General features: G+C 42.8%; 1 protein-coding gene across 3 annotated transcripts; it reads right to left on the bottom strand.

Moving 5' to 3' along the window:
- Positions 1-101: 101 nt before the first annotated feature.
- Positions 102-23048, bottom strand: homer1b (homer scaffold protein 1b). Of its 3 annotated transcripts, none has more exons than XR_009768264.1 (9): positions 16133-16614; positions 12999-13130; positions 10807-10899; positions 8423-8571; positions 4588-4744; positions 4240-4350; positions 4087-4167; positions 2837-3998; positions 102-1095 (listed from the first exon to the last, which is right to left on the bottom strand). XR_009768264.1 is itself a non-coding variant. In XM_061671745.1 (9 exons), the coding sequence occupies exons 1-9, from the start codon at positions 22992-22994 to the stop codon at positions 3807-3809; spliced, it is 1077 nt and encodes a 358-aa protein (XP_061527729.1). In that variant the 5' UTR covers positions 22995-23048; the 3' UTR covers positions 102-3806. The 3 variants fall into 3 exon arrangements, 2 of the variants coding, with proteins under 2 accessions (XP_061527729.1, XP_061527728.1); XM_061671745.1 differs by adding an exon at positions 22990-23048 and having other exon boundaries at positions 102-3998; positions 16133-16289; XM_061671744.1 differs by having other exon boundaries at positions 102-3998.
- Positions 23049-23557: the final 509 nt, after the last annotated feature.

Genomic DNA, 23557 nt, shown 5'->3' with positions numbered 1-23557 from the left:
AAATCATTGCATATGTCAGTCCACAGAGAGAAATGTTTCGGTGTGTCAAAAGATTTCACCATTTTCATTAAATCTTCAAACAGGTCTTACAAGCATCAGTATCCTGAGGTACTTCTTTAATATCATGAGTTCAAAATTACTTTAAATAGTCAAAAATATTGCCAGTCTTCTCATACCTCTAAATACAATAATGTTACCTACATTAAATACCATACATTACAAAACAATAAAACGAAAAAGCTTAATTCCGCTGCTGTACAAAGGCATTCGTCAGCATTTAAGCACGTTATATTAAGGTGTGCCACCTCAAAATCCAACATTTGGGTAACATGTTCCGGTACATGGGCCATATTCCAGTGTATTAACGTGTGCAACTAACTATTTAAGTAGATAATTATCACGTGAAAGTCAAATCTAGATACATTGCGTGGTTAAAATGTGTGGTTACACAGTGGAAACAAGGTGCTCAATTAATAATGTGAATTAAGACCGTAGAAGTTGCAGCATCTGGTGTGAAGTTTAAAAAAAATTTGGGGACCTTGAACGTCACAAAGGCGAAGATTTCCAGAAGAAGCCGTAGATTAATAATAATCAACCTGGTATATGTAAGAGTATTGCACTGTTATGCATTTTCAGTATAGATATAGACAAGAGGCTGCCACCCTTTGCTTACAAAGTCCACTCTACAATAACACCTTTTCCGTGGGTTAATACACAACAATAAGTCACTGCAGGGTGTTACTGCATTTGCCTTCCTTTCATTTACATGAGTACAAAGTTGTCGTATATGGTTCTCTATTTATATCATTATTATATCCAGTGTAAAAAAAAAAAAAAAAAAAAAGAAAAAGGAGAAAAGTTCTGTGTTCACCAATAGAAGTGAAAAGCCGTTGCCAGTTTCACTGAGGGTGGAAAGTCACTTCACACACGATTAGTAGATAGAACACTCGAGAAGCCCTTCGTGATGCACCGCTTTGACCAGCAGGGCTGCCACACAGGTCGGAGGTCAACAGCAGTGCACTTCCTGTTGGTCGGGGGCAGAGTGGGTGGATCAGCTGCGTTGATGTGTGTGCAGTCCAATTGAAGAAAAAGTACCTGATAGAATGACACAGAGGTGTTGTACAGAGCCTGTCTGGTATTGCTCAGTGTGTGTGTGTGTGTGTGTGTGTGTGTGTGTGTGTGTGTGTGTGTCGACCATCGGTGTCCCCAAAACACGATCGCTCTCTCACAGCGCAAGCACACACATTTTATGTACAAAGTACAAAGATTCGGTGAGTCCACTGGCGTGTGCTCGGAAGGCACGCTTTCGAGCAGAAAGTCAGAAGCGCCACACACACACAAACACGTATGCACACACATACACGCGCACACACACACACACAGACACACACACACGCCACACTGAGTTTGGCAGGAAGACAGCTCAGTTGCCTGCGATGATGGAAGCAGTTCGTATGCAAGTCGCTCTCAGGCCCGACCCCTGAGAGTGACTTCGGAAATTTCCGCGCGGCATCGTTAACACCCATGGAAGGTTTACGTCTTCTGTCAAGCAGTGGCCATTTTACAGGAAGGGCAAGCGGGGCAGCGCCTAGCCAGATACAGCAGATGGCACTGTGGGGAAAAAAGCTCGTTACTTGTCTTACAGCGCAGTGATTCAATAGTAGAATTGTTGTCTACAGGGCTACCTTGACTCACGGAACAAACGAAAACCGTAAACCACAGTACAACTGTATACTGTAAATGCAAATATGTTTTCAAGACTAACTCCAGAAGTTCTGTGTTGCTGCCGATTCTCCTGGTCCTTTTTCCGCCGCGTGGCGCATTGGCGGCATTCCGCAAGTTGCCGGGTCGTGTGATCATTTGTTGTTTCACCGGGCTCTAAATTTGTGAATTCTGCTTGGCAACGCAACCGCAGAATACAAGCCGTTCTCTTGATCTACACTATGTATGTTGCTGTGCTTGATAACTTGCAGGTACAATTTTACCTTAGCTTTACTTTGGATTAGTTTCATGAATCACATTGACTATCTTTCAGATTGAAAATGCTTTGGAGATTGAACAATTCAGAATATGAAGTCAAATGTCGAGGAAAATAAAAAATTAAAAAGTCATACAAGAATCTGGAAAGGAAACAAAAATGCGACCGACAAAGCATTTTGCCAAGAACTAATCACCTCGCCGACCAGTCTCCATTTTTTGTTCAACCTTGGCAGGGGTCTCTCATTGGCACTTTAGCCTTGCCCTGAATTGAGAGAATCTGCAAGCCTGACCCTAAAAAGGTTTACAAATGCCTTACATGAAGCAATACATGTGTATTGTATTTATTTAATTTTTTTCAACGATGGATTTTGCATTCTATTTTTACGTAGAACAATTTATTGGAACAAATGGTCGAGGGGCATGTTGTTGAGTACTGGTACTTTTCTTGTTATGTGAAAATGGTCACGGCCCTACTGATTTCCTTTCATATAAAATGTCACTGCTATCAAGTAAGACGTACGTGCTGTAAGTAGTGGATCAGCTTATTGGAATAATGCAGTTTTTTGTGTGTTTTTTTTGGGTGAAAAGTCATCTTTTGATTCTCTGGTACTGTGACACATTTTGTTGCTTCTCTGTACAGCCGAGTCACTTTGAGTCGTTGCAACATCAGGACAGTGTTTGAGGAGATTTGGCAGCTTTGGCGACATTTTTGAAGAGTCTGAACAGCAATTATTTCCACATGACTTTCCACGAATGACGGGGGAGTGTAGTTGTAGCAGTCAAACAACAGATGGCACTGAGGCACAGTTGTCAAGTGGGAGTGATGGAGTGGGAATGTAGCCTGAAGTTCACTTACAAGCAAAATGTTCACTTGAGCAAGAAGCCCAAATCAAGTTCCGTCTTTCATTCATTCTTTCCATTTTCGTCTGGCAATCAAAAATCATAAAATGAAAGACACTCATTATTTTGTCATTATTATTATTATTATTATTATTTAAAGTTTACACCCAAAAAAAAAAAAAAGATTTTTTTTTACAAATCATTTTTAAGCTCAGATAGAAAATAATTGATTCTGATCATTATGTGACCCGCAGGTTTGGTAAAGAGAATTAGAGACGCAAAAATGAGTCAACTGAGATATATACACGAACGCTGTTGTTGTTGAAGTGATTTGTCCCAAGTCTACTTGTGCAGTGATTCCCAACCACTGTGCCATTGCAGCGCCAAGCATCGGAAAATGATCGCATTTCATTAAATTTGTCTGAATTTCCGACATTTGTACTTGTGTCCAAGCCAGCGACGTACACTGACGTCCAGAACAATGAAATGCTCTTAGGCTAGATGGCGGAACATGTGCCTTTAAGGGGCGCGGTCGAGTGAGCGATGTCAGGAAGTGGAGTCGGGTTGGCCGATCTGCGTGCGGCCGTCTGGGCGTGAGTTGTGGATGACAGCAGCTCCTCCCTGTGAGTGTTTTCATTTGGTATCAGTGCGTTTGACTGCTTGTTTCAATCAATAAAAGGCCGAAAGTGCATCGGCGACTGCGGCTCTCCTTGTCCTTCTTCCGCCGCGTATCTGAAGCTCGCTCGTAACTAAGAAATCAATGGAATTTTTTTTTTTTTGCTTTTGATTTTCGATTGCCAATTGAAAATGGACAGAGCGAACGACGCCGCGGATTCGATGCGAAGGCAAAGGTGAGGCTCCTCAGCCGCGAAGGGCGACGACTGCAATCGGATTTTCTCTCAACTTCCAAATGGTTGCGGTGCGCGACGAAGGCGGCGTAAATGGTCGTATGGCTCTGTAATGAAGTCGTGTGGCACCTCCTCCTCTTAACTGGCCTCCTCAATGAGTCGGGCCAGCGTGTCTCTGAGCTCGGTCAGCTCAAAGATCTTGCCGTCCAGCAGCTCCAGCAGCGTTCGCAGGCTCTTCCTGAAATTCTCCTGCTCCTCCTGATTCTCCTCCAGTCGCTGCTCGGCCCCCGCCAGCTGCTGCTCCAGCACCCGACTGCGGAGCTCCGTCTCCTTTTGGAGCGAGAGTCAGAAGACATGGCTGTTGCCGGCACATTTAGGACATGAAGAGCATCAATAATTCAGAGGGACGGAGGCTCACCTCGAGTTTCTGGGCGAGGGTGTCTTTCTGCTCCATGAGGTCATTCATGTTTTCCAATTCTTCTTTGAGCTTTTCCATTTCCTGGAGAATGACGAGAGACAGATTGAAATGGTGTCAAAGGAGGGTAAGGTGCGGTTTTGGACGCAATCTCACCTCTTCTTTGTCTCTCAGGGTTGCCTCCAGTTCCTCTATAGTTTGGTTGAGTTCTGTCTTCTGGGATTTGATGGCCGGGCTTTGGTTGCTCTGGCATTCAAGCTCTGTCACCTACAAAATTCAGAATTCAGCACCATGGAGAGATAGTGACTTAATGAAATTCATCATTATGGCAACTAACTCTACTTGATCTGAACCAAGAGCCCACATTTTTCATTCTTTACTTTACTCCAAGCCTCTCGTGTTGAGTGCTTCATTTTGCACCAAAAGTATTTTGCATCTCAAAAAGAATGAGCCACCTCAGTGTGCATGCAATGAACATGCCTAAGGCCCCTCACCACCGCTTACTCGTTTGTGTAGCCTCTCGGCCTCCTCCTGGTAAGCAGCCAATTGTTGTTTCCACTGTTTCACGTTGGCAGTGGACTCCAGCAGAGCTGCTGTTAGCTTGGCATTGTTCCCCTTGAGCGCCTCCAACTCGGCTTCCCAGTGTTTTGTCATCGCCGGGCTGCAGGACACAATCACAGGCGGTGATCACACACCGACTTGAACACGCCGGACACTCGCTAGCGGGCGTTACAATTTCACATCACACGGTCGAAGCTTGCTCGGGGTGCAATCTCGCTAGTAGCCTTGCAGCAATCCACTTATCTATCCACCAATTTTCTTTCTTTCTCTTGTGCATCTGTCATCTGTTAATCCATCCACTCCTTGTCCACAGACCAACCTAGAAATCCATCCGTCCGGTAATCATCACTAATCATTCATCCGCATATGTACCACTCAGTTTGTCATCAATCAGCCATACAATCTTCAATTTAACTATAATTCATTCCTCATCCCATCAATCTCTTCATCCATACATTCTAGCGGCGCACCTATTATCTATCTATCCATAATCCATCCATTGACCAATTCTATCCATCCATCTAGTAGCTATCTGACTGTAATCTCAGATCACAAACTCAAGACAGTTTGAGGCCTAATCTGATCCAGCTCCATGAGAAGATGAGAAGAACCAGCGGAATGAATAAATGTGAAGGAGTTTCATGACAGAGAGGCGTGTATAAAAGCAAAAAAAGACATTATGGGCCACAAAGGTTTGATTGTCTGGATCTGACCGACCGTCACGTTCTTTTCTCTTCATCTCATCACCGCAAACTCACATCTATGATATGTACATCCACAACTCCACTATTTCCAATAGCGCCCACTCAGTGAGCAGTAAAGGAGAAAAATCTCTGATCTAATTCACTCGGCACTCCTACGGCGCCTTCACTTCTTACACAACAGCCGCCCCCCTCTTGGAGTGCACGCGTGTCTGCGTGTGACGCATAGGGGGGAGACGACATGCCGTCCTACACGTTTGAACTGACAGACACACACACACACACACACACACACACACACACACACACACACGCTGTCACCGAGGCACGTCAATGTATAAACCCCACACAGGCGCACGGAGAGCAGGAGAGCAGGCGAGCAGGCGAGACGTCAAGAAGCGAAGACAGAGACGGACGGAGAACGCAAAAAAAGAGAGCGGCGGGGAAACAATTGGAGCTGAGCATCATTAGATGCGTCTGACTGGAGGCTGAATTATGGCTCAGGACGACACAGATGGTGTGCGGGTCACTCGGACGGTAAGTTAACTGTTGTGTTATGTTACTTGCACTGATCTGCTTTTCAGTTGTATTATTTTGTGTAGGTCTTCGCAATACCAGGGCTGATGAACTATGCACAGAGGTTATAAAAGTATTTGGCTGTTAAGATTACTTGTGCACAATGTGGCAGACAGTACTTTATATTTTTTAGGCATCAGTTTTGACTGTTTTGACGGTTTGTACCCACCCCACATGCACTAACTCCTGAATAAACCATTCATGTTGTTTTGTGCTTCACTCCTCCACAATAACTAGAACTGTCCTCAAAGGAGCAACTAAATGTGTGCGATTCTGCAGGTTTTTCCGCATCGCACGTGCCCTGACGTTGCAGCTTCATCAGGTTACTTTCTTTCCCCTCACTGAGCACCTCCGAGAAGCAGTTGCCATGGCAGCGGCGGAGGCAGGCGGTCACGGCGCCGTGACGTTCGGCATACGCAACGCCCCCGTTCGCCTAAAATGAAACAAAAACTCCTTGCGCCCTTCCAACACATAAAGCGTTATAAAAGATGTCCGTCATCATCCGCTTGCACCCACACGCAAGGGCCTACGCTTTCTTTTTTTTTTTTTTTTTTTTTTTACAACTGCAGTTCTCATTAAAGTGCTCTAGAAAGTGAGTTGAGTCCAGTATCTAGATTATATTTCGTGCAGAGCAGTGATTCAATTGCAACTGTCAAATTGTTGTGTAGAAATAAAATGGTTTTATCATCTGTATTGTGTCATTTCCTTCGTGTGTGTCCTTCTAACCCGAGTGTTCGACATTTGCCATTTTGAAATAAGGCCTATGAGTCTAAATATTGAGTTAAAGTGAATTTTTATTCGCTGGACGGGTATCTTTTAGATGGGAGTGACACAAGAAAGTGACAAAAGATGGTAAGATGTGACGTTAGGAGATATTAATGAAGAAACATTATTAAATTATTGATACCCTATTACAATATCCATCCAACCATCTTCTGTACTGAGGTATATAACAAAATGATTTCCACCCCTTTATTATATAACATCAATTATTTAAGTCTTCCTTCCGCCAAGATGTACCTATATAAAAAACTAACTCCATTTTTGACCAGTGAATGAGTAACTTTAGGCTAGAGTAGATAAAAGTTTTCAAATGAATTACAAATCATTTGTGTTTCCTTTCCCATTCACATTAAAGCACATTTAAAGAGTGTGTAGCCGACCTAAGTGGCTGGTTGGCCACCAATATTTCACATAAAATGCTATCTGGCAGCACAGAATAATGTAAAAGACAAGGTTAGAATATTCCAGCTATCTTTTTTTTTTTTTTTTTTTTTTTTTTGCATATGCCTCTAAAAAATGAGAAAAGACAGGGGTTCGCTCATTATGTCCACACTTACAATGGTGAATTACAGAGTGGAGCCCGTCCGTCTCCCAGGCACAAAGTATTAATGGACACACGCACACACACACACACACGCACACCCCTCGCTACAAGCCGCCCTCATTGCACAAAGCTCCTCTGGAGCCATAAAGATTTCATGATGCAACATTGGGAATTCCGAAGCATTCACGCTTAAGATTTTAAACCCATTTGGAGACGTATGATTAAAACCCCACCAAAGGCCTCCAACGTGGCCTTTCATAGGAAACTAACTCATGATCATACATTAAGAGATTGATGTCTTTAATTGAGACCACCGGGGAAAATTGAAATGATTGGTACAAGATTACAGAGACGTGACAGTAAATGATACATTCCTCAGAACAGAGCAGCTCAGTTTTGGAAGCTTGAATTTATTATAATAGTTTAGTGCACCCATGTGAGACTTTGTACACTCTTTGTTACGTGGGTCTTTTTCCACCACCCACTCCACACATTATGTTGTATAAGTCTTCTCAAACAAGTCATCAACATCTTTTTTTTTTTTTTTTTTGGACATAAACCTCACGATTGCACCTCATTTAAATAGTTGAGATTTGAGTTCACAAGAATCAGACTAAGTACTACGACAAGGAACAAGGAATCCACCGCCAGGAGAAATGATACAACAGTAGCATGCTCTGTCGAATACACACGTCATTATTTACATGTCAAATTATTGCATAACATACAAGTTTATCAACAAATTTGACCCCCCCCCCAAAAAAAAAAAAAGATTCCTGAGAACCACTTTGGAGTCTTATTGGACCAATCAATCAACGCACCAAAATGTCACCATGTCAAAAGTCATGGCATGCATATTAACAAGATGCTAGCCTGATTTTTATTTTATTTATTTTTTTGATTGAATATTCATTGTACTGTGCACAGCAGCAGTCAGGCTTATCAGAAAGAGCACACCCGACAAGTCTTAAACTGACACGAGAAAGCATTGATGAAGAGATGGATACTACCAACACCATGCTGACATGGCAACAACAACAACAACAACAACTTAAAAAATAAAAATAAATTAAAAAAAAAGGCAAAGTACACGTTTGTGCTTCAAACTGACAAGACAGGAAGTGGGGCACCCGCGTCTGGTGCAACATGGTGGACGCCAGCGTGGGCGACGTACCTATGAGCGAAGGCCAGCGCGTTCTGTGACGGTTCTGGTCTGGAGTCCGAGTTGGGGGTCGTGTCACAGATTTCGTCTGTGCCGTTGATGTTTTCCATGGGCGGAGTCACGGGAGTCAAAGGTGACGAGAGTTCTCCAGCCGGAGACTCCTTCAGGTGAAAGAAAAGTGAAAAGTTGTCATCTTTTTTCCTCACGCTGCGAGTCAGTGTTGGAAAAAAAAACTAAATGAAAGGCCGTTTCTCCAAGATCATATCGACCACATCATTTATTCTGCATACAGAAACTCATATTTAACACTCGAGATAAAATTTGCATGGGTAAAAACTATTTTAGTTGAATAAATAGTGATGAAATAAAAAAAATATGCAGTGTATATGAAATTCCTTTGAAACCGTTTGTTTTCGAGCTCTCCGGTTTTTATGTTGGTTACACCTTTAACTAATTCAAATGTAGTCTTCAACGGGCAAAACTCAAATCCGAAACTAAGTTTACATACTCAGCATTATTTGCTGTTTGAGTAGTCAAAGAAGTAGGACACATTTGGAAAAGAAAACGCAGATGTTAATCGCATGTCCCAATTCTTTTGCTTGGATGAAAACTGGGTGGCTTCAAACTAAAGGTGCGATCTTCCAAGTTGTGTATCAGATCCAGATGTAAACAGCTGCAAATAAAAGCGGTACTGTCGCTCTTTTGTCTCATATTCATCTTTCGAGTTCACACCCGAATATTTGCAGACTATCGCCAAAATAAAAAGAATGGGCTTCACTGCGCAACTCGCTGTAGCAATACTTTTGAAGGGGAGCGTGTACACAATTCATGGCTACATTTCATCAAGTTTTTGTGCAACAACAAAAACATCTAGAACAACAAACTCAATCTCCAGGGTCTTTTATTATAGGAGATGGCAAAAAAAAACCAACAAAAACAAAACAAAAAAAGTGAGAGAACCTCATAAATGAATCATCTTTCCCATATACATAAATAGTTCACTGGGGAAATGATGGAGGTGTGTTTGTATGTGCTTGCTCAGCTGCCTCCACCACTGATGAAGTCTTTATGAGCACTCGCACATGCCGATAGCTCGTTAAATAGCTCACTATAACACTGGGAAAATTGAACAAGCGCAGCTTATCTTTATGTCCCATACAAGCGGAGACAAATCATTTCAATGCTCCACATACATGAAACAAAGCTATTAGCACTTTCGGCTGGGTGCGCAGTGCGTGCGCTAACACAATGGCCTCGCTTGTGCGTCCCTAATGGACGAGAAGGAAGTGAGAGATAAGACGGATTATGTCTCGTGTTACGCTTCCTGCTCCTCGTTCAGAGCGGTGAAGTCCTACACGGATTTGGCTCAATGGCGAGAAACATGGGACATGCGCCGGCGCGATGATTGTCCTTAAATAAAGCGACGGGAAGCCTGTTAACAACATTTACATCACAGTACATATTTCCGTGGAGAGATTCTCCTTTTAAACACACTCGCTTCCTCCCACTAACTTTTATTACGCAATATTCCATAAATAAAGCCTCACGTACAGGCCACTTGTGATCCACAAGAGCTTTGTTTATTTCACATCATGAATATAAAGTTGCCATTAGACTGAGTTAAGAGTTAAACACTCGCAGGTGACAGTAGGTGTCGGATTCTTTAAAAGGCCAGGAACCCAGCTATAGCGTAGGTGTCAAACTCAAGGCCCGGGGGCCAGATGCGGCCCGCCACATCATTTCATGTGGCCCGCGAAAGCAAATCATGCTCGTCAACCGCCGTGATTTTTGCTAAAACCGTTAACCAAATTCCAAATTGTCATAATAATAAACAATAATGTTGAGATATTGCATTTTTCTGTTACCAAACCCTTCTTCTACAGTAACTTAAACAATACTTGAACAAACTATTATCCTTGCCTTCTGATTTCAAAACCAGTTATCCCTCAATTTGTTGCGTAATGGTAATAATATGTGTTGGTGATGATTAAACATTTATATGGTTTCACTGTTCTAACGGCCCTCTGATGGAAATCATAACTACAATGCGGCCCGAGACAAAAAAAGAGTTTCACACCCCTGATCTATAGTATCGTAACGTCAAAATGGACGCAACGCACTTCATTCGAAGTTTTTATTTTTTTTCCATGTATATTAAAACTGTCTGACCTGACAGTAGAATATGAATAAAATGATCTTTTTAAAAAAAATCATCACTCTCTGTCCCCATTTCATGCCTCCAATTTAATCTTACTTATTACTTTATTTAAACAACCACGGACAAGGAACCGTTGTCCTACAAAGGGCTACGAGGTGAAAATCATTTTCATGTCGGTTGAGAAAAAAAGTTTGAGAACGTTCTTTGGTGATTATGACCATGTCCTTTCTGAACATACCTGAGAGGGCGAGGTGGCCATTTCCATCTTTTCTTGACTTTTCTCTTTAGCAAGCCGTGCTGCTTCTTTATACTCTGCAAACTTCTCTGCAAACTGGACATAAACACACCACGCAAATTTCAGCAAGTATGATGTCATCCCCCCCCCCCCAACACGCACACCCACACGCACGCACGCACACGCACACGCACACGCACGCACACAGAGTGAGAGATCAGTGTGTAATAGGTCGGCCTATAAAGTCAGGGCTAGGACAGGCGTAAGCTATTATTATCAATAATGTCCTGCATTTGAATTTGAAAAACAAGGCCTATAATACTTCACCAGAAACATGAGCTAAGTAGGTCACTGTTGTCAACCTTTTTGTCAAATGGCACACACACGCACGTACACACACGTACGCACACGTACACACACGCACGCACACACACACACACACACACACATACACACAAAACACAAAGCAATGCCATTGTCACCATTGCTGAGGTTGTGTTTCCGCATAACTTTGTGTCAGGGTGGTGAAGAAGAAATGTAGGATCCATGATTGTTTTGACTTTTGTTAACCTTGGGAGACATGGCACCCGTCTACCTTTTGGTTAATTTCTGTTAATAATGCACGCATCCACCCTAATGACAAAATTCAGAGACGTGTGCAGTATCACTTTGGCAGTCATCACGTCCTGATGACTGCCATTTAGTGTTGCGTCCTCATTTACTTTTGCAATAATCACAACTTGTCATTGGGTTGATCTACAGTCAAGCGGAGGACTGTCCGGTTTAAAAGTGAAACTGACGCCTCTGCTGGAGGCCGTCTCGGGTCTGCCGTTCGGAGAAAGGCAGCCGGTAACTCGATAGCGTTCCACTTTGCCGCAACACGATAGCTCGGGTCTCGTTAAAGCAATAGTTGTAGGTGTACGACCTGGAGACAGACGTTGGATCTGAGATAGCAAAAGATGTACAGTGTAGCGCAAAAGTTTGAGATCACCAACATCTGTCTTTAATACCTTTTTACACAGCAGTCATTTTCACACACAGGAGCAAACCAGTAACTAGTAGGACACACACATGCATTACATGATGGCATAAATTAGGTTTTCATTCCATGTAGATTTTAGAGAGGCATGATGCTGCAGATTTACATTGATATGCAATTGTTTTATTAGTTTTTTGTTGTTGTTTTTTTTTTGCCTTAACATTATATTTGATCTTGGTTGTGTGCATGTTTTACATCTGGGGTCCCCAAACATTTTGAAACTGAGAGCTACTTCTTGGGTACTGATTAATGCGAAGGGCTGCCAGTTTGATACGCACTTCTTAAATAACACATTTGCTCATATTACCTTTAATTATATGCTATTATTAACAAATAATGATATCCATCTGTGTGAAGACACTGATCATATTAATGATTTATCACAATAATTACCGACAATGACTTGACATGGTAGGAAACTATCAATAAACAACACTTTTCAAAGGATCACTTCTATAACATTCCGAGGAAATCACAATGTCTTACACTTTTACAATAGACACTAACAAAAGAATGTGTACATACAACCTTACAGGTCCCAGCACGGCAGGTTAGTATTTCTTCAGTTAAACCGAACGAGATAAAAGTCACGCGTCAACCAAAATGTTGAGCTTGATGACTCCCAGCGTAAAAACATAAAAAAATAAATAAAATAGTTGAAGATCATGATTTGTGTCTGATCATTCTATGTAGGGTGATCACTAATAGCAGCCCCAAGAACATAAAAGTAGTAATTTATTGCTAATATAAACTGCTTTAGTTTCTATTTTGTTGAGATCGGGGTGTGCGCCTGATGTGAGGGTTCGTCGCACGAAGCACTCATTGTATTTGAAAATAAGAGACTTGCCAGGTACAGGGCGCATTGTCAATTTCCGCTTTACCGAGGAAAAAAGCCGTGCGTGAATACTATCCTCCAGTAAATGTCTACCTTACATGAAAATTGAGGGCGTGGCAGTTGACCAAATCACATCAGCGTGGTGAATAAAAACACACATTCACATCTACAAGCGGGAAAAAAAAAAGCTATGGCAACTTGAATGTAGAAAAGTGTGGAAATGTCATCCCCTCTCAGGGACTGGTGGGAGGAGGAGAAAAGAACATCTAAATGTTTGTTTGTGGGCGTGCGTCTGCGTGCTTGTGTTTGTCGGGGCGCTACCTTGGACAGATGATGCTCAGTGGAGAATCCCAGGCCGTAGACAGTGTTAGCGCGACTGTCCGCCCACTGGCCAAACTTCTGTGAGGTCTTGGTGAACGTCATGTTGGGACTGATGGTGCTGTTAATTATTGCCTGCGGCACAGAGGAAAGACACTTAATACATTTTAAATGAACTTACTACGGTGTGTTTAATGCGTGCGTGTGTGTGTGTGTGTGTGTGTGTGTGTCTGTGTGTGAACAAGCGGGTCAGACAGAAAAGCGGAGAAAACGATTATTTCCACCGTAGATGATTACTTATTTCATTAAGGACACCTGCACAATAAAGAGATCAAATGTATCAATGACACTGCCTCCCTTACATATTGTCGCTGTCTGGCAGAAACCTCCTATGTCCAAATGTCAAGTTCATATTTTTTTCACAAATCAATACTAGTGGTCAGTCCCCACATGGTTTTTTTATTTTTTTTTTTACAAATTATAAACCAATGTAGTGTTGAAAATAGCTTGAGAGCAAAACTAGGAAGTCTTTTGGACACTTCATCGGTCTGGGAAGTGTCGTATAACACATTTGAGTAACATTTGAGTTGATACATTTGAGTAACGACTCTAAATTGCCCATAGGTGTGAATGTGAGTGCAAATGGTTGTTTGTTTGTATGTGCCCTGCGATTGGCTGGCAACCAGTTCAGGTTGTACCGCGCCTCCTGCCCGATGACAGCTGGGATAGGCTCCAGCACGCCCGCGACCCTAGTGAGGAGACGCGGCTCAGAAAATGAATGGATGGATGGATGGATACATTTGAGTAACCCTTTTTTGTTAAAAATTGATAGCTGTGTTCAACTCTCTGACATGTGTCGTATAGCTCCACCTCTCGAATCTGCAGGAGCCTTGTGGCATTATGTCGCCTCAAGATTCAAAGTCTGGATTTTTGAAAGAGTCTTAGCTGGGGCACGGCTGACAGAGGCAACGTTTGACACACTGATAAATGACATTCTTTAACGAGTTAGATTAGCGATCGAACGAACGTGAAGTAGATGTACACGATTTGCTTTAGTGTGAAAAAATAAAATAATGCGGCGGGTGTACTGTAGTCCACTTACATACAGTATATGCATTTACTTGGTCACATACTGTGGATCAGTCAAATGAAATCGAACGTGGAACTGCACTGCATCGTTATGAGAGGTGGTTCTTATATTTTGGTTGCCAGAATAAGTTACATAAGGAGGTTAAAATATTAGAATCAGTCTGTGACAAAGCGCACTTCAATTGTGTAGCGTTGCAGCTGGTAAGTGGACAGTGAACGCTTTTCATCTTGCCTTTAACCAATGAGTCAGCTTTGCCATTTGGAAGATGTCTAGAGCAACAGACGGACTCATCTCGAAACAACACCGTTATTATGATTAAACTATAACAGAATCAAGCAGTGGAAAGGGATTCTTCATATCTACAGATGTAGCTGAGACAGTGTTGAAAGGTCATGAATTATTTAGAGACTTTACACAGTACACTTTGGTCAGTTAATGAGAACTGTTGACGGTGATAGGTAGGGGGGGGGGGAAAAATCATTAAAATAATCTCTAAAGCAGAGCTAATTAACATCTGATCAATGACTGGTGATACTGTGGAACATTCTGATGAACTGACATCAATACAAGTTTGGGGAGGGTTACGTTCAGCATGCATGCGTGTTACATCATCAATTCATGTTTCCGGTTGAATGCGATGCGAGATGGTGGACAAAATATTTGCATTTGCCATCTCTCCCCGTATGCCCGAAAGCCTCCCGCCGCATCCTCGGCTCAGTCGCTCCTATCACGACATTTCCCACGGAAATAAAATATATGGACAAATTGTTGTCTCATCAGGAGCAGGCCCAGATGCTGTAGTCCACTAGCGAGCCACATAATGAGTGGTCGAGTGTGTGAAATTCACAGCCGTTGGCTTTGATTTTGAGCATGATTCCTAATCCATGTGTTAAGGATTTGGATTTCCATTGCTCATTCGTACACTATTTTGTGCTCAGCAATTCAACTATTGAGTCCACAAAGATTTTCAAAAGGAATATTTCGTTCACCGAGATATCCGATGTGAGTTGAACTGTAAGTCTTCACTTTAGTTGGTTTTGGTATATTGATATCGCTTAGTGAATTAATTGAAAAATCAGGATTTGGACAACACATTTGGACAATTTCTTACTTGTGAGTGTTTCGGGATGATCCTTTTCTTTGGGATGAATTATGACAGTTATTGAATATTTTGGTGCGCCACGTTTAAAGGGAATGAGAGGAGCCGTTTTGATTGGAGGTGAATGAAGTCGGGTGTAAACCTACCCTCGTCTACGAAATTACCAACAACCAGTCTAACCCGACTGTGGCGCACAGTTGTGTCACCTGCCGTGCTTGATTTACGCTGTTGAGGAAAATAGGGCCCATGCCGTGAAACTGTTTTTTACCATTTTAGTTCCTCAGATTGTTTGGGACGTGGCTAAAACGGGACCCGGTGACGCACTAGCGGCCGTAGCTTGAGTTGCCCCTTCCACTAAACTATGCCTACATCTTATCTTTTGTACTAAGTCCATGTTAGAGAGTCACTCTATGGAGATCTAAGTAGCCAAAATACGGGACCTTTAAGATCAAACACGTAGGGATGTAAAGACATTAATAAAATGCTAGCCAAAATGTCGCCCATTTTTCCGTGGCCTGTGATTTCACCCATTCAGTGAACACGCCCACAGCATTTGAGAGTGGAGACAATGGCTTAATTTTTCATGATTTTCAAGCCTCCTTTATATACTTTTTTTTTAATCATTCAAATGTGGCAGGGTTGGTAACAACACTCTTCTCTGTGGTGTGTCAAATTTAGAAGGCATTTATTTTCACTTGACTGGGACTTTAAATATCGTACATCCATCCATCCTTCTAGACAGACTTGCAGATATAGTTTGTGTGCAAATAGTATTCATGTGCACGCACACACATTGAAACATGAGCTACAAGTCTTGTGACAGTGTGCGGTGCTTTGGCAGTGCTGAGCGTTTTAAGAGCACAAGCACCTCCTGGAATAAAAGCAAGTCAGTGATCAGCAGTTAAAGAACGTCCAAAATGCATGCTGCACGAGAAGACTGACGCTCACCTTGGTACCATCCAGGCTGATGATGCGGTAGACATTTCGCGTGCTGTCGTAGAAGTAGGACACGGTGACGGCGTGTTTGCTGGTGGGCAGCCAGTTCTTCTTGGTGTTGGGGTCAATTTGGAAGACGTGGGCCCGCGTGCTGTAGATGGGCTGCTCCCTGAAGGGGACGAAAAAGAAGTTATGAACTTCTTTGTGCCGCAGTACCAAGGTCTCTCCAAACCCGACGCCGACGCCGAAACTATTGTTGTCCACCGGGGTGCCGGATCGCCCGGGCAAGCGAATAATGAGCTCGCCATCCTCCATTGTTAAATTCACTCCAGCCCAAAACAATTATGAAATTATGAAACACATCATCCAGTATGTGCAGGTGTATTCTTGAGAGTAAATCAGCGTTCAAGGTGGCGAGTCGCTCTGTCATCACCACCACCGGCCGACTGCACCATAAACTCTGTGAGTGTTTGCCCTCTTTGCAGTCAGTGGCGTCTCTCTATGCGCCGATATGGGAATGTCTGCAGCGCAGCGCGGGCGAGGGTCACGCAGGGGAGAAAAGAGAGCGTTTAAGGCTAAATATAGACAGTAGGCCACGCTTTACTGCCAAGGACACGCCCCACTGGACTACACTTTCCACATGGACTAACTTTCCTGTACGTGTGTGTCTGTATATAAACAATTTCAAAGAAAAGTATACCTCTCAGAGAAACACATCCTAATAGTTTGGTTAATTGATCAGAAGATGAACAAGATTCCCTAACACTGGGTTTATATTTATCCAATTTGTTATCCAACTTATTTCGCCAAAAGACCCTGGAAATATCATTGAAATATTATGTGCAGTTCAAGCCTCTGGCATTTGTATTTTCACTGCATCCAAATCTTTGCTGCATTTTGCACCTTCACACACATTCACAACTGCAAATTAGTATTTAGTTCTTATTCTTTTTGAAATGTTGTATTATTTTAACGTATTTCTTGAGCCCTATTAACTGGGACCTCGGAGAACACATTTCGTGCCATATCGTGTGTAAACGTGTGTTCGTATGACAATAAAACTCCTTGAATCCTTGTGTGAGTTCCGATTATTCCAGGGCGTACCCCTTGACAATTCCACTTTTCCAGGCTGTTATGGAGAACATTACAGTAGATTGTCCACTAAGTACAGAAACATACTTCTTTTGATACAATACCTATTCATTCGAACTTCTGAAGAACTTCTGAAGTCATGTTGCCGCATCTATACCAGTGTAGCACGATCAAAGCTCCACGATGGGTTCGACCGACAACAACTTAATTCCTTATTGACCTTCGTGCGACGCCCAGAGAAGGAGTCTGGATTGACCCCAGCCCGTGGAGTATATTCAAGTTTTTGGACCATCTATTCACTCATCTGTCTCCTATGTAGGCCTTGCTTCATTGTTTTTGTTTGTTTGTTTGTTTGTTTTTTAACCACTGACAATGGCCTCATCCTTCATTGTGTAGGCTTTCCGGGTAGAATCTACAGTCAGTACACAGACACACACGCATGCACACACAGTCAAAGCACAGGGTGCAGGGGGAGATATTCTGAGCTGGCAGTGCTGGCAGAGCGGGAGATAGAGAAGTGCTTACACTGCACTGAGGGGTGATGGGGGACATCAAAGGCTTGGTGTATAAATGAATATTAAAATTCTATCAGCGGTACCCCTCCTGTGTGTGATTAGCCCAGACTGAGAAAGACAGAACAACACAGAAACAGAGGGAAGTAAGTCGGGAGGGGGATGAAGGGTGAGCGCACAGGAAGTGTGAGAGTGAATTTGGGCTGATTACTGCTCCTCCACAAAGCTGCTTGTGGAGTGCAAATTATCATAATCATGGACAGCAGTGCAAGTGGCGGAACTGTGAGTCATTTCCACTGTGCACACATCACACGAGCGCGGCCCCGTCTGCGTGATCTGTGCAATAGCTGCTTGGCAACCGCCGTCCTATCGCATTGCATAATTCGACAAAGCCGCGGCTAATTTGGCATCGCTTGTCGCTCACTTATGTGCGCATCAAACACCACAACATTCCTGCGCTTTGACTCTCACATGACGGCAACAACCCAAGCGTTTTGTTCCAATACGACACCCACCGGTTGTCGAAAAAAAAGGCCTAGCTAGTCCTTCACGCAAATAATGGATTGATTTGGATAACATTTCCTTTTTTTTTTTTTTTTATGCGTGACAATAATCTTCACGTGCCCTTTTAAATTAAACAGCTTTTCATCCATTTTTAATCAGCAGCCCAATTACCTAATAATTCTTTCTTGGAACTCCATTGCAATCACACAACTGACCTCGTTTGCTCTCATAATGACCTTGCAGTGGTCATCAGTAATAAATAAACTCTGCAGAAACTTCATTAGGTACAGACGAATCAGATCTAACACAAATGATGCATAAAATGAAACTGTCAGAGAGATGTTATTGCAAATATCTGTTTATTATTGTGGTTGTAGTTTACAAAGCATAATGCGAGAGGTGTTTTATAATATTTTGCCCCGTTAGATGAACTAATCACAATAATAGATTTAGTATGGAAGCAGGGGAGGCGGGGGAAGATCGGTTGGCATGCAGGGTGCGCTAGAGCAGGTGACGCTACGAGATTGTCGAAGGCAGCGTGCCGAAGGCGGAGAAAAAAAGGGGTGATGTGATGAATGCAAAGGAGTGAGAGCTGATGATGCAGCCATTTTTGTGACATAAAAGATTCCACAAACTGCTCGTGTACACTTACTAGCCACAACAATAGGAACATTTGCACTGAGATCCAAATGTTAAAGAAAAGATCATATGAGATGTACACGTTGTAATACTGACATTCTTGAACATGAACGGCAGCGAAGCCCCACTATATCGGGGTTCATCTGTCGTTCTCCTTTTAATACAACTTAAGAACGTTAAATTTATGAACATTTCAGACATACGGACACTTCCGTGTTCGTTAAACAGTTTTGTTGTGTGCGTGTGTTTTTTTTTTGTAATACTTCTGTAAGTCCGAATTTAGATTCTTGCATGCATTGTAGTACCACATTGTGCCGCATCATGCCGGGAAGCACTGAGTACTTCTGACTGTAGAAGCAGCATAATTAAGAGCAAGAAGACAAGGCAGAGAAGGTCCCCTAATAAGCTCAAGTAGTAGGCGTTGTTCCCACTTAGCAGATGGAATGTATGCCTGTGAATACTGTTGCATTTGTACAATATTGCGATGCTGCTTTGTGTGTGTTAAAGTAGCAGTTGTTGTTTGAATGTTCATAATTACCGGAAAATCTATGCTAATTTCAGTTAACCCATCAATGATGTTGGATATTGTATGTTAACACAAAGTTAGCAGACTTTCGCTATCAGAAATTATATGTTTTGGTTGAACATTTTGCTGTTGAAATATACAATATTGAATCCTCTTTTGTTTTATGTGTCAGTTTTACAGTAAATTTTAAGTGGGTCTCTGTAGCATGGCTCTTCATTTGTCACGGGAGGGTCTACTCTGGAACGTATCCCCCATAATAAACGGGGGTTTAATGCATTGTAAATAAACAAAAGAGAAAGATATGTCACTAATTTGTGGAGAAAATATTGGTATTTATGTGAACAATTGGCAATTATGGAAACACAGCTGGTGAAGTACTTGTTTTTTGTGAACTTTAGGAGGCAGAGTTGCTTATAGGGCAGGAAGACAGACACACAGACATAGATACAACCCCCACCCCCCCACCCCACACCCCACACACACACACACACACACACACACCTCTGCAGATGTCGGGGGAGTCAAGTGACAGGTAGTCTATATGATGTACCGCAGGGGCTTGACGCACAGATGTGAACAATTTCCTTCTGAAACCAAACTGCTTTTTTTTCCACGTGTGTCACTTTATCATGCAAAAGGCTGCATGCTATTTTCTACTTGAGTGTGTCCCCTTTAACTATGCAGCTGCCCCTATTTCTGCAGATGGGAGAGGGGGGTGGTGATGAACAAGCATTGCATAATCGTGGTTCCCCCCCCGCAGGAGCGATAACTTTCCCTAGACACCTTGACCCCCCCCACCCAGCACCCAAGAGGCTTTCCTTCTTTGGAGAGCTTTCTTTTTTTGTATTATTAAATTATTGTTATTAATTCCACAGAAAAGAGCCTTAAAGGGAGTTGAGTTCACGTTGGGCAGAGTGGGCTGGTTAATGAGTGCGCTTCAAGTTGCTCTATTTACTCAAAGTGCCTTAGATGACCCGTGCTGTACCGTGAACACACTTTCCCCTTTGCACTCTCGAGCACAAAGACATGAGAATGAGACAGAAAGAGCGAAGGAGAATAGGGATTGATAGTAGTTTCCCATGGGATGTTGATGGACATCTCTTGTTATTGTCTAACCTGGACATACCTCAAAAATGTCATAACAGCAGAGAGAGCTTTTGGTATTAAAACCAAGAGTGAAGATGGGCTGGTAAGGAAATCACACTCACAGAAAATTAGGAAAAACAGGTGAATTCAGATGTTTTTCAGAAGCTTTCTCGCCGAAGACGGGAAATATTGGCAAGCCGAGAAAGCCCCCTTAAAGCTACATTAAAGCTACATTAGGCTCCCAAATGTAGTGTGGTGTGCTTTGCATGTTCCAGGTGGGCGCTTTTGCAATATCAAAAAAGAATCAAAGACCCTAATTCAAATTCTTCTGGCTCTCGATCCAAACTAGCGCTGGCACCAGGTCAGTGGGAACGGGGAAAAAGTGCCCACAGCAGTGATTCTTAAAAGTCTGGTACGCGTACCACTGAGGCTGGCACAAGTAGTTAATTTGTATTCAACTTTTTAGTACAATATATTTGAATTTCATCTTTAAAGACTCTGGAAAGTGAAATCTAAGATTTGTTTCTATTAGTACATTATACATGTTTGAAGATGACTGGTGCTCCGGATGCTTTAGAGCGCCCCCGTCGTGAGCCATGAGTGTGCGCACGTCAAAAGAAAAAAGATGGAAGAGCGAAGGGGGAAAAAAAGTCCACAGCCAGCATGTGCACAGGGACTTCACACTGGCATGGCCGCTTTAGAGTGCCTCGTGGTTGCGGCGTGGAAAAGCCCCACCATATATATACTATATCCAGCCGGTGAAAACGATTTGCCGGCGACCAATTCAGTCCAGCGGCCCTAATGAGGACAACCACTGTCGAAAATGCACGGATGGTCGGACTTTACTTGATACTGCCAACGTCAATACTTACATGTTGCCATGACAACAAACTCTTTTTATCATGAGTTGACATGTGCCCATTGCTGCTATCGGCTCAGCCACAAACTGTGACAAGCTCGGCCTTAAAATACGATTCCAATTGTGTCATCAGTTCTACACTTAACCCATCCGCGCCGAAGTATTTGCATCACTCTGCTCTCGATAGCATTTGATAGGTTCCGTTGCGGATCAATTGACTCATTGAGTCGGTTGCGTAAGACTAACTTAGTCACCAGCACGGCAGAGCTCGGAGAGCGCTGACGCTAGGTGGGAGACGGTTGGATGGATGGATGATGTGCTGCCCACACAGTGGGAGGTGTAAATGTGCTCTGTGCAAGGCTTTTGTGTATTATAGCTAATGCAGAAGTTTTGGGCTGAAATTGCACCATGCCTCGCACGAAATTATCAACCTCCTGGTGGGTCGTTAATCCCTCTAAACTGTGGGGGACATCTGTTAATGAAAGCGAGGCCTGGTGGGGGTTAGCGACCACTAGGCTCAAGACGGGCGGGTGGGAGGCATGAAAACGAGCACTGTTGCACGCCAAGCAGGTACATCTCGACCGGTGGGCGCGTGTTGTGGGAGATATTTAAGGTCACAGCTGCTGCCATGGAGACAGGATGCCACTCGCAGTCACAGAAATTGCGTTCGGCATCGCAGCGACTCTGATCGCCGCCTCTAAAGACCCGAAAGAGGATGTACAAAAACATCACAGCGCAGATGTCTGACAGCACTGGAGAAGAAAGCATGTTGTTACTTACGCCCTGTGTTCAAAACTTACATAACCGCCGATAATGTAGGCTGGGAACACGCAGCGTGATGGCGAGGTGGCGTTATTACCTCCGCCAAGGAAGTTTTCACTTTGGCTTTTTCACTATATCTTATCATATCAGATCATACATGGAATTTGAATGGAATGTGTTATTTGCATGCAAGGTCAGAAGCTGTAATGTTAAAATACATTTTTATCCAGATTGCTCATTTGGCAGTAATTAAAGTTAAAACGGAAAAGCCAATTTAACAGATTCAGACACTTTAACAATATGTCTAAATATTAAAGGCTTGGCAGAGTTTTGTGTATTCTCCATTGTTTTTTTGGGGGTTTTTTTTTCAAGTGTACACTGACCAGCCACAGTAATATTTGAATAGATTTTTTTTTTTTCATTTGGCGACATGAGTCAAAATATTAGGAACACCTTTTACATAACCACACTAATAAAGCTTTTGTAGACTGAATACCTCTTTGACAGTCAATCAAAACCAAGCAATGAATATTTGCTTTCTGGCCCTCATGACACTGTGTAAATGGCCACAATGTTGTAATTTATATGGGATATGATCGAGGAAAAAAACAAAAAAAAAACTTTTGGACATCCGTTTTGCCTTACTTTGGGAACAAACTCTCAATTAGGATCCTCAAAGTTAGGTAATGAACCCAACTTTCCATATTGGCCCTCAACTCTGGCTTCCTAACAGACCAAATTAAGAGAAATACATTTATTATTGCATTTTATGATCAGCCACACTCGTCTGGCATTCATCTGAATCTGCATTTGAACATTGCTTTTCTCATACGAGATTCAGCCATTGCTTTGTGTCTAATTAAAAAAAAAAATAAAAAAAATCACTTACCCCATTGTTGAGGCTGAAACGCAAGGCGACACCTCAAGACAAGACGCAAACTCCGTCGGATGAGACGCTGCATATATATATATATATATATATATATATATATATATATATATATATATATATATATATATATATATATATATATATATATATTTATATATATATATTTATATATATATATATATGATGGTGTTGTGTCCACACTGCAGCGTCCTCCTTTGCTCGATTTCACCGTCGGGTGCCTCTGCAGGAATGTGATGACAAGCGCTCCATCCCCCGCGGTTGGCAGTCACTGCGCGGACCCACGCAGAAACGTCGCCGTGCGCATGGCTCCGCAAAATCCGACGCGCTGGAGCTCAGGAGCCGGAGATCCAAAAAGGCAGATTTCCGAACTGGAGGAGGAGGAGGAGGAGGGTGGAGGAGGAGGTGGAGGAGGAGGTGGGTGGAGAAGCCCCGCTGCGTGGACTGGGAAAGACAAACCAGAGGCAGGAGATAAAACACAGCAGCATCACAGCGTCCACCCGCCTCCCTTCTCCCTTATTGGCTCACAGGCAACACCCCCACGTTC

Source organism: Phycodurus eques, chromosome 3 (assembly GCF_024500275.1).
Source record: "Phycodurus eques isolate BA_2022a chromosome 3, UOR_Pequ_1.1, whole genome shotgun sequence".
Lineage (NCBI taxonomy): Eukaryota > Metazoa > Chordata > Actinopteri > Syngnathiformes > Syngnathidae > Phycodurus > Phycodurus eques.
The sequence above is the reverse complement of the archived record's forward strand: the minus strand, read 5'-3'. Positions and strand labels throughout refer to the sequence as shown.